Raw genomic sequence first — 12,700 nt, 5'->3', positions numbered from 1 at the left:
CTAAGCATTTTATATGCGATAGCCCTTAATGCCAACCCTCGTGCGCGCGTTAATTCGAGACGCTGCAGTATTACGAAACCACTTTCGTCCTGTGTGTTCGTCTCTCGCGTGCCTATATTTACGTAACCGTTTACGTCGTCGTTTATTTAACTCTCTTTTACCTCTGCGGAATGAAATAGAGTGCTCTTAAAAATCGATCTTTGTTAACGCTGCTCTGTCCTGTTCAGCGAATAATAGAATATATCAGACTTCAAAACGCGTAAAAGACGTTAACTCCAAAAATAATAATTAGATTTTTTTGTAACAAAAATTTATTGTAATTATTTGCTGGAAAAATATTGAAAAAGTGTAATTCTTAAGAGAGAATATTCTTAAAGTCATAATTCTTAAAGAGAGAAATTTATCAATTTAATACTAATTAACTATTTATTATAAGTGTTAAAAGCACTGTTTATTAATTTTAGTTTTATTTTAATTTCGAGCGTCATATATACGAGACATTTTACAGCCCGTCTTACTAAATATTTTATTTTGGCTCTTAACTTTTATATTTTCACTCTAAACTTAACTCTTATCATTCGATGAACATGTAAAACTTTTTGTTTTCAACATTGTTAATTTAAGTATTTAACTGCCGATCTTGTGACGTGAATCTTCTTCTTTTCTGTCAAATCTATCATTCTAATTTGTTTGCTAAAAATTTTTTACTTTATCTTACGCTTTTATTACACTCTATAGGAAATTGTGTCTACTATATCTGTACTTAGCAATTCACATATCATGACAGCTTTTTGGAGTTTTTCTTCTCGTAATTGGCAATAATGCGTTTCCTTGTCACAACCACCGTTAATACATGCTGAAGACGGTTTGAAAAATGAACTGAAACGTATTCATATATTGTTCAATAAGTGAATATTACTAATTTTATTTCTGCGCACCTGACTCGTTTTTCTCACCTTGTTTTTCTTTAATTTTGCAAGTTCTACTATATATAGTATAAAATAAGTAATTAATCAGTATTAAATTGGTATATTTCTGTAAGGATTATATTATATATTTTTTCTTGTTAAAATTATGAATTTAATCATGTGTATAAAAGCATTGCAGTCAATATATCACCGTAATGTGATTAGTTCCGCTTTCACTTAATAGTCGTTATTATATCACACGATACGCCTGCACGTTTCATGCGCTCGCGAAGAAACCTTTCACCGGGAAGCAACGATAAGTTAACATATCACCGAGTAATGGCATTGACCTTTTCGGCAAGCGCATGTCGTTATCCTCTTAGTCGTTCGCGTAATACGATTTTATGCGAAATACAAACTATGATCTCATTTCCGTGTCATTTGAACTAAGGGAACACTGAGCGCCCATTTCTCACGCCTTTCCTATTTTCGCTAACACAAGTCTTGCTAGTGCAATTCTCTCATTTACGTTTTTGATTCGCGCGCGCAAGACTTTTAAATTAAATTATTAAATTTACATTTAAATTATCAAATTATTAATTTATGATTTAATTTATATGTAATTTATTATGTTTTATTTTACTGTTTTAATAAAACACTTTGACGTGTTATGAGCAAATATCTTATAAAATTTAAACATATATATATATATATATATGTTTAAATGTTATTATTTATTTATTTATTTACTCGTAATTCACGCCTCGTGTTTTAGAATAGTTAGATAAATTTAAATAACAAGAAATATGTTACTATGCCGCTTGGGCTCGATTCCTTTTCATTTCCTTCCGTCACCAAAACGTTTTCTATAGCCGTTGACAATTCGGGCAAATTATCCAAATAGCAGCGCATATAACAATAAAAATTTCTTTTGATGTTTTAATGCAAGAAGAGGTAACCACAGTCGAATTGGTGGACGCAACGGATCCCGGCGAGCACAACGGCGACACCGTCGCAGATCCGGAAGCAGGACTTGCTTCGCGGATGGCCCCCCTGGACGATTCCACGTCTCAAGCTAACGTTAGTATATGTCAATAAACGTAGTAGAGAGAGATAAAAAAATTACCCCCCCCCCCACACACACACACACACACACACGCGCGCGCACGCACGCACGTACGCACGCACGCGAACGCACATACGCACATGCACAACTCGCAAAACTGTAAAAACAAAGAAAAAAGGCAGAAACTCTCAAGAACCGCATCGTGCGATCGTACAGGCACGCTTGCTCAAGTTCCGATAGACGGGTTTCCGTAACTCTGTTACTTCTTGTAATTCGTTTACGTTTATGTCATAGTTGCAGATTATAGTTATGGCTATTCTGTGCGCGATGATTGAGCTACATCGAGGGAAATATTTGGATTTTCTCTTTTTGATATACTCTTTATATTTTTTTTTATCTATGCCATAGGGATCTGATTTTGATCAAAATGCCACAATGATGTTTCTCTTTTTTCTTTTTTTCTTTTATCTCCGTATATTTTCTCGGTGTACATGATTTTGGTGGCTTTCTCTCTCTATGTCTCCTTCTCTGCATGGAGAAAGCTGACTAATCACAGGAGTACTCCGTATTGCACAACTATTGGCAAAGCACTTTCTCACGAGATTTACTGACTTGACTACACGACTTTCATTTAACCGTCACGAGAGAGATTGTCCGAGGATAAAGGTTGACTAACGCTATGATAGCTTATTTTGGAAGCTTTTAACTAACAATAAATTGTAATCATCCAATCTTAACATCCGACTCGCCATTGGATGTCAAGACTTTGCCAAACACCTTGTAAAATTACAAGGGTAAAATCACAAAGGTATAATTAATTATTATTTGTCGATATTGTATAAGTAACTGTATATTTGTCAATACATGGAAAATCTTTTTTTATGAAATTTTTTCAAAAGCTTATGAACACAAATTTTCAGATAAAAAAATTAAAATATATTTTAAGAGCTTTTTTGCTTTTTCTAACGGCAACGTTAATTAAATTGTTATAATTCACAAACATACATCAAGATTAATATATATTAGGAGTTATCGAAGTGATATTAACACTTAAACACACTATTAGAAATCCTTCTAAAACTTCGATCGTTTGCTGTATAAAGACAAAAAGAAAAAGAAGATTCGAGCTAGGTGGAAAAAAGTTTAAATAGTTGATCAATTTCATTGCTCAACTAAAATAAAATGGAAGTAAAGTTTTTCAGAAAGATTTCCAAGATCCCGTAGTGTGTTTAAGAATTAATTGCTTGATCGTGTTGATTATATATAAGCCACTTCCCAAGTAGCACATAAAGCTTCAAAACATTTACGATAATACGTCGCAGCTTAAAACGCAATATATTTGTCTAACCAATGCTACAATGTCATTGTGACGTTTTACCAAAGTATTAAACACTTTTCTCTCAGTGTGCTTATCCGCATCGATACGATCATGAATCAAACAATTATTTGCGTGATTTAATTAATCCTTTCTCGCAATTTTTATAAAATCGGCGTATGCTCGATGGAGCATGAAATGAAAACCGATAAGATGTAGGTCTAACTTGAAATAAATAATTTTATTTGTCAGTCTGTCCTCTGTACATAATTCTTATATAGGACTGACTGGGTCTTTAAAGAAACCTCGAAATGTTGTGTGCATTCATGTAAAAAAAATTGCACAGAAACTTTTGCATGTCGTGGGTATAGCGTAGACGAGATGAAAGAAAGTAACATACAAATTAACATAATCACGGATACGTCAGCATTTTTCTTTTTTCTACTGATGTTTCTTCCATGGCTAATTAACCCTTTAATACAATCTTTGCATGGAAGTATTAACAATTAAATTCGGTGTAAAAAATCCTTAACGTGCTGGTGATAACGTGAAAGATGAAATTTCATCTCATAACTTTAAACGTTTACGAAAATATTTAGAATCCAAAGTTCAAATTAATTTTCTTCCTTTTTTTCATTATTTTATCGCATTATATTTAATTTTGGCACCTATTCTTTTCTATAACATGCGGAGAGCAAGCGTCCAGCATTATAAATTAAACTTAACTTAATTAAGAAATCCTTAATTTGCTGGTAATAACGTGACAGATGAAATTTCTACTCATAGTTTTGTAAGTCTAACGAAGAGTTTTAGTAGTCAAAAGTTCAAGTTAATTTTTTGTTGATTTTTGTGCATTATCAATATTTTATTTAATTTTGACACCTATCCTTCCCAAGAAAAATAGAAAAGTCATAATAATATCAATTTGATGTCATATTAATCAAATTACATTATTTCTTGGCAGGAAATGGTTATCAAAGATCATGTTTTAAACATGTATTAAACAAAAAGCATAACATTTCTTAATTTTTACCAATCCTGTTTTGGTCATGATTCGGTCAATATAACATCAACACATTTTGACATTTCTGTTTTGCTCGGATCTTTTTATTACGCGGAAAGTAAAAATCCAGCATCACGTTATCATTCACGATAAGTTAAATGTCAACGCGTTATGTCGGCCAGCTCATAATCTAGCGAACGATCCGTAGGAGGGATTTTGCGCGGTGATTTCGATGCACGACGGTCTTGTGCTGTACACAACGCCGTCGATATGCACCGCCCTCGGCTATCGTAAGGACGCCTGGATCGGCCGGTCTTTCATCGATTACGTGCATCCAAAGGACAAGAGTACTCTGAGTGATCGGATCAGCAGTGATATTACCTCGCCGCAAGACGAACGATCTAAAGGTATATAAAAATTATGTTTACCCTGATGATTTTTCTCAGAACTTTTTACACAATTTTTCAGAATTTTTATATAAATTTTGTAGAATTTTTCAGAATTCTTGTATAATTTTACAATATTTTGGAAAATTTCTCAGATTTTTTTATACCAATTAAAACACTTTTCAAAAATTCTATACTTTTTGATATAATCTTATAAAATCAGAAAAAATTTTAAGTATTTTTTTAGAAATCATAGGATGACACAAATTTTAGAAATTAAAAAGAGGTGTATGAGAATGTGTAGGTGAAAGGTGTAGTTCAAATTTAAATCAAATCAAATCATAGTAGATTTGATTTCTTTTCGAATTTGAAAGGTTTGAATTAATAATTATTATTATAATATAATTATTTTCAGCTCTACATCTGATCAAATTTTTATATATTTCAACAAAACCTTTTTTTTCTGTGCCTACGTTATAATTTTTTTCTATGATTATTACCTTGAGCAGCTAATTTCCATTCTCGATTTTGAAATTAATTTACGAATTATTTCGTCATTGTTCGATCTTGGCATCAAGCAGAACACTCTTTTTTTTTTAGACATCAATGAAAGGAGGACGAGCTTGTTTTGCGGTCTGCGAAAGTTTACCAGGGGTAACGTGCCAAACGGGTATCGAGCGGACGCCAGGTCAAACCTGTATCTGCCATTCCACCTTACCCTGTTATTCCGGAACTTCCGGGATTTCAGGGACCGGACGGCCGAGCAACAACCCAAGAACCGAGCTATGTTCCTCGTAGTTACCGCTCAACCCGTCCATTCCGCTTACAAAGGTAGCATGGTCCAAGGTTTTCGACGAGGTCCGACCGGCGAGAAGACTCGATAACAATCAATCTGCTTGATTGTCGTAAAAATTAGCTGCAAATTGGCGCGATTTAGCACGAAGATCACCAGTGTGAATTGTGCGACAAAATGATGGTGATCCTAGGAAGATTTTGTAAACTATACCGTCGATTCAAAGTCAAATTACTTCGAGAAAAATTTCCTGCAACATTCTTCCTACTAAATTAACATTCCAACATTTTTTTCTTACTAAATCAACAGCGTTCCATCGCTTGCAAATATAACAATATGCTTGGAATATACAGGGTGATTAATGAATGTCCCGACTTTTTACCATAGGAGCACGCATTTGTAATTTCTAATATAATAATATGTTAGAAATACGTATTCGTTGGTAAATCATGCTCCTATGGTAAAAAGTGGGGACATTCATTAATAATCACCCCGCATTCCCGCCATAGACAAACGCATACCGAAGTAAACGATCAACTCCATCGAAGGATGTATCCGGAATACACGGAAAAATTGCGTGGAGGAGAGAGGAGAGAGATCTTTATGTGGTATAATTCCGTTTTTTAATTTCGCTAAACTATTTACATTGTTTTTCTCAAGATACATCCTGTATCCGTCATACAAGAATACTTAATCACTCTACGATAATCGAGCCTTGTCGTTGATCCGATCTTGTTGACGTTATTCACAGTGAGTCGGTGGTTTCCATGGAAAACGTCTGAAACGAAGGTAATGCACTTCCAGTTTCTCAAAATCGACCGCATGGCAGATTGTGACGATATATACGTTGATACCTTGTTCGTATCTTTGCTATATTTGTCGCTGTGCCATTATCTCCTCATTTTGTTCAATCGGTTTTCTCTGTTTTTCGTTCAGTTTGGAGACCACTGTTACGAACACTCGTATTTCACAAGCAGTACATTGTCAGATCGCACTCGTCATCATCTCTCACGGCAAGGTGGTTCGCTCGCTTCGCTTTTTTGTCACCGCACAGGAAGTTTCTAACGCAACAATGACAATGTTAAGCTTTATTATCGGATTAATTTTTATTCGCACAGATGGACTTTGTGTTATTCAAAAAGATTTAAGGAGATGCTAGAGTGACCAAAATTATAGATCAATTATAGTTAATTTGAAATTTTTTTAAATTAGCTTTACAAAATTCAAAGCCATATTACATACGCATAATATTTTTTAAATACACACAAGGATAAATACTAGAAGATTAAATTTAAGTTTAAGAAGGAAAAATGTTAAAAAAATACCGGCATATATGGGCATGTATATAATTTTTAATTTTTTTAATTTTTAAGTTTAAGTTGAGCCTCTCGATATTTATATGTACTTTAAAAACATATAAAGAAATTTTTAATTTTGTAAAGCCAGTTAAAAGAAAATTTTAACCTGTAATATCGGTAATTCTGTCATTCTAACATCGCATTAAGGGAATAATCTCGCTTTTGGTATCATTTCTACATCCTTTTCTTTTAGAAATTTTTTGAAGAAAAAATATAAAAGCTATAAATTTGAAACTTTGTTCTTTTATTTACATTTCTTCTTTAATATTTGAATATTCTTTATAAATGTTTTTCATACATTAGGGAAAAAAGAAATATTTTTGGTAGTTATTTTTCAATCTGCATAGCCGTTAAAAAATACACGCTCATTGTTGCTATGATGTATAATGGAAATTATTTGAAGCAAAATATTTAAAATATTTTATAAAAAAATTGTGTGTGATCAGCCATAGTTGATTAATCCTTTGCACTCCAAATCACATTTCATCAATTTCATTAATTTCATTTCCTATGTCGAGTGAGACTAGACATAGGAACTCCTGAGATAAAAACTGATGTCGAGTCACACTCGACATATGTAGGAGTGCAAAGAGTTAATAGTTTTTTTCTTACATTCAACTGTGATTGGTCAATTTTCTTACAGCCTAAGGTTCACTACAGCTAGTAGATCGAATATAAGGGAAACGCGTTTAAAAATGCAAAAATTGTACATATTAATAAAAACTATTCCAACTTCCTTAATCTGATCTTTCTTTGTTTTTTTCACAAGATTTTAATTATTAAAAAATGTATAAAATAAAAATCGATTTTTCTAACTCAAAAGCGAGAATATTTCTTTAATTTTTTTATTCTTTGGAACTTTAATTTCTATTCATTATTTTTGTTCCATTTCTAGTTTACTTTACCAAATTGTTCAACGATGTTGATTTATCAGTTATACTATTTATATTTAATTAATTAATTAATTTTATCCTATCATATTATAAATGTTTAAATTTTGAAGAAAATTGATGTCTTAAGCAAGCAACATATAGAATTGCTTAGCCTATCTCCAGAACAGATGGTTATATGGAGACAATATTGAACGGCATCGAGTAGCTTCTCGAGCTTTTATTGCTTTGTCGCTGGATTTTGTTTTAATTGTGCCAAGACTAATTAACTAATGACGCGCGAATCTCCTCCGCATCTCGCCCTGGCTTGTCGGAATCTAACCCTAACCATTGCTATAACTAAGAATCTCATTCACTAAGATAGTGAACGGCGACGAGAGAGAATGACCCCGACCTTATCGTTATCCGCAGCGTCAGAAGAAACAATAATATCTTCGGTATTCACGACCCGTCACACTGCGACGTGTCACCTATCCCATGTCGATCCTGATATAGTCCAATACTTCGGCTATCTACCACAGGATATGGTTGGCTGTTCGCTGTTTGACTTCTATCATCCCGAGGATCTACCTTTCATCAAAGACATCTATGAGACTGTGAGCATGAGACCAACCACAACCAAAAAAGAAAGAAAGAGAGAAACTTGGATACCGATCGCGTGAAAGACGTGCGAGAGTTTGAAAAAGTCAGAAAGAGAGAGTGCGAAAGAACGAAAGAAAACAGAAGCGAATGAATGAGCGTTTAGATATTCCTTTCCATATCATAGTCATAAATTACTAGTAATTCTTTTACTAAATGTCATTGAACAGGTGATGAGGCTCGAAGGCTCCTCCTTCAGGTCGAAGCCGTACAGGTTTGCCGTACAGAATGGGGGTTACGTCGTCCTTGAGACCGAGTGGTCATCCTTTGTCAATCCCTGGACAAAAAAACTAGAGTTTGTCGTAGGTCAGCATCGGGTGTTGAAGGGGCCGATGGATCCGGATATCTTCCGTGTACCGCGCAACACCGAATACAGCTATTTAGCCAATATTAGCGAAGAAGTGTTGAAGGAGGCCAAGATTATCCAGGATGAGATACGGGAACTTCTAGATGAGGTACGATCACTGACGAAGGCCACTACCCGTTACACACATCACAACACTACCTCCAGATGCGATTCGCGATTTACTTGCTTAAGACTTAAGACTTGAAGCACATCCTTCCTCCTAAATTGTATCGCCCTAAAAATGAGGCATACATACAATTCCAATAATCCATACAGCACCGAATTTTTCCGAGATATTTCACAGAGGTATTTCAAATGAAAAATGAAACACTTTATATAAGTTGCGAGACATGTTTGCAACATCTCTGACATTGTTGTCAACCGTTGCAGAAATAGAGATCGACGAACTAGGGATAAGGTGCTTCTTTATTATGTGTGAAATATTGCTCTAACTTCTAAAATTCTCTCAATTTTAAATTTGATAACGATAAGTTGAAAGCATTTTGATGGTATCACTTTGTTGTAATAAATGTACGATAACAACACGATAGTAACTGTTTTCATCAGTCCGCATTTAACAGCAAGTTGACGACAACATGATGGTAACATAATGGCATCATTTGTAAAAGCATGATTTTTTTTTATTATTGATTCTTCAATAATTTTATTTTAATACTGTTACGCTGAACAATTAGAGAAAAGTTAACGTCACAGCCTTGTTGAAAATCTTATTTATTCGCGTAAGAATCTATAAAATTATTAAAACAGCTAAGCTAGTTTTATTGAAAAACTAAATTTAAAATTTGAACTTTTATGATTAATTTTATTTAAAATTTTGTTGAAATTTTTCTGTTAATTTCTCTGCAATTTCATCACATATTTCTATGCAATTTCTGTGTGAAGTGGCCCAATTTTAAGACAAATAGCGGAGAAATGTGCAGAAAAATTGCAGAAAAATATTTTTGCTTGGGTATACATAAATTTTGTACAACAGATTCGTACATGCGGCGTGTCGTTTCAAAAAGATAGAAGTTATGATTTTTTTAACGCACATGTAACCTCAGTGTATCGTCAATGTACTGTTAAAAAGTAACTGTCTGTCAGCTATGAAACGTAACATCATGCCGGCAACATGCTATTAACGTGCTGTTTATATAATTCGTTTCATGTGACTGCACGAATTTAGACACATGCTGTCTCACGTGAGTACAACGTGCGCGTACGGCATAACATTTCACAGTTTCATCGTGCCGGCAATGTGCGCTTATTATGCCGCTCAAGTGCTATCTGGGGTGCTGTGCTGTATGGAAATTTTGTAATTAAAAATTTTTAAATTAAATTTGTCTTTAATAGCGAAAGGGCTTAATCCCGCTCTACAAAGTCCAATAACATGGCAAAGGGGTAGTTAATCGTTCATGTACGTATAGGATAAACGCAAGCAAGCGTTTACCGTGTATAACAAAGAGAAAACAAAACGATCGAGAATCTTTCTCCGCGAAACGGAAACAAGTCGACTCATAGCCCAACTTGTCCTCTCTTTTTTTTCTATCGTACGTGTGCACAGAGCATCCAAAGAACATCAGATATAACCGAGCTCGACCTGTCAAAACGATGTAAGGATCTAGCGTCCTTCATGGAAAATCTTCTGCAGGAGACAACAGTGCCCGGCGTCGGCAAGGACGGACTGCTCGAGGACGAACTTAGGAGCTTTTCGGTGACTATTAGCTACGTTTTAGTATCGCTGAGACACTGTTTTACGCTAATTACTTAATCTATAACGCTTTGGTATGCTACGCATATAAAACACTATACTTATATCATGAAGGTTTTTACTAGCGTGTGCGTGTATGCGTAGTGCGTGTGCGAGGTGCGTGTGCGAGGTGCATGTGCGTGTACGCGTGCGCGCCCATAACAATACGAGTACAGTAACCGCATGATCTTTTACTTTGGTACCAAGTAATCTAATTTCGTCGTCAACGCATACAATACGCTTTTCCTAATACATGTTTCAATAATTATAATATTTAGATTAGAAAACATTGTGCCAATGACCTTGACGTTTGTTGTCAAGAGCATGACCTTGAATGACTTTCAAAAGATGATTGTTTGTTAAAATTACAATAGAGTCTCTTTAATTTTGGTCGATGGGGCGATAAGAGCGAAATGCCAAAATTATAGAACACCTTCACCACAGCACGAATCCACCAATCACCGTGTACTTGCGCGAGCAAAGTACACGGTGATTGGTAGACTCATGCTGTTAGTAAGGGTTTCTGTAAAAGGAAGGGGTATATTAGTGTTTGTGCAAGTACGTTTGAGGGAATGCAAAGATTATAGGGGCCAAAATTAAGGAGACTTTACTGTATGAACAAAATGTTTGAGAAGTATATCGGTTTGTATCAGTTGTAAAAGAAGTAATTTGCTGATAATTTCCCAACTTACTCTGATAGAGAGTACAAGTATAGATCTCATTTTGCTCTGTAAACAAGGAAAGTTTGGGATAGACATAGTTTTTGGCGTGGAAAGTTGAAAATCCATATGGAACAGTACAATTATGTGTAGACCTTCTTACGTTTTGTAAACAAGAGGTGTAGGGTGACCTCGCTTCGCATTGAACCGTGCATGACTCATGTGGAACACTATAATTATAGAGTTTATTTGTTTCATTCTCTAAACAGGGAAAGTTGTGATGAGGTTGCTTAACAAACAATGACCTAAAACTTTCTGAAGGTCACTCAGAGTAATGACAACACAAGTCAAGATCAAGATCATTGGTGCGGTGTTCCCTACTCATGTTCATTACTGATATCTTTTTAAAACAGTATTCTTCAAGGGTCAAATAAAATGTAAAATAAGAAAGATAACGATAAAATGTATTAGAAAGTAAGAATGGTACGAATGGAGTAGTGGATGCAAAAATTGAAAGCAGTGTAATTTCGCTCGTACTTCAGATTTCGTCGTCGTAAAGGCATGCAAAAAGAAAAAATGCAAAATTGCAAAAATCAGCATCTCGTTGTCTCTGCGATAAGGAAACCTGAACTCGCTGCGATTCTACCCGGCTTCAATTGATGATGATTGGGGCTGGGATCTAGGTCATCTAGGTGTCGGGAAGAGGTGGACATGCGATGCAACGAAGGACATTGCGATCCGGATGATGAGGTGCTCGCATGACTTTAATTTTAACTCTTGGCTGTATATAACACATGCTATCCGCGTTTGCTGCAAAAGCTTGCGCCGCAAGTTTGCGAAGGTTGTAGTAGGTATACAACAGTCTTTCACAGCTTCTAGCAAATATTCTCTGTCTAACCGAGACTGATCTCTCTCTGCCATGGCTGGCCGGCGCATTTACCCCACTGCTCATGCAAAAAGAAAAGAAAAATAAAGGAAATGCGACCACGCAAAAAACATTACTAAGCATGGTAACGGCGATTAAGTTGCGTACCGATCCTTAGTGGCAACTTATTCTAAGTCTCTATAATATACTTGTGAAGAAATCACGCAATTCCTTGTTGCAGGAGCATGACAATGTGATGCTTGGTGAGATTTCTCCCCATCATGAGTACTATGACAGCAAGTCCTCTACGGAAACGCTGCCGAGCTACAATCAGCTCAACTACAATGAGAACATCGAGCGTTTCTTCAAGAGCAAACCGCCGGATGCAACTATGTATGGCAGCATTGGCAGCGATGAGGAAAATGTTAATTCCAGCAATGACGAAGGTGGTAAGCATCATTTTTGCCGTTCTTTCTTTTCACATTTCAATTTGGTGGAAAAATTTTTTAAATGTTGAAACAAATTTCTCAAGTATCAAATAAATAATTAAATTGATTAGCAATTTCAGTTTGTAATATTATAACACATTTGGATTGTTCTTTAAAGCCGAGTTGTAAGTCCTGCAAAATTGCGGTGCGCAGTTTGAAGGAATCTTGTTAATATTTATACATTTATTTGGAAAAAAAAGAAAATTATTGAACATTAAGAGCTGCTTTCAATTG

The 12,700-nt window shown here is 35.0% G+C and overlaps 1 protein-coding gene across 4 annotated transcripts in view; it reads left to right on the top strand.

Moving 5' to 3' along the window:
- Positions 1-12,700, top strand: part of LOC105204533 (period circadian protein) — a 41,725-nt gene that overhangs the window by 23,186 nt on the left and 5,839 nt on the right. For 2 of the 4 annotated variants that reach the window (XM_011173625.3, XM_011173623.3), the window contains exons 4-10: positions 1,858-1,988; positions 4,501-4,699; positions 5,279-5,509; positions 8,131-8,315; positions 8,529-8,813; positions 10,269-10,418; positions 12,220-12,427. In XM_011173625.3, coding sequence (XP_011171927.2) covers positions 1,858-1,988; positions 4,501-4,699; positions 5,279-5,509; positions 8,131-8,315; positions 8,529-8,813; positions 10,269-10,418; positions 12,220-12,427 — 1,389 coding nt within the window. The remainder of the gene's footprint in view (positions 1-1,857; positions 1,989-4,500; positions 4,700-5,278; positions 5,510-8,130; positions 8,316-8,528; positions 8,814-10,268; positions 10,419-12,219; positions 12,428-12,700) is intronic. The other 2 variants (XM_039446605.1, XM_011173624.3) reach the window with 2 other exon arrangements.

The sequence above is a fragment of the Solenopsis invicta genome, chromosome 3 (assembly GCF_016802725.1).
Source record: "Solenopsis invicta isolate M01_SB chromosome 3, UNIL_Sinv_3.0, whole genome shotgun sequence".
NCBI classification, from domain to species: domain Eukaryota; kingdom Metazoa; phylum Arthropoda; class Insecta; order Hymenoptera; family Formicidae; genus Solenopsis; species Solenopsis invicta.
This window is presented reverse-complemented; position numbering and strand designations above follow the sequence as displayed.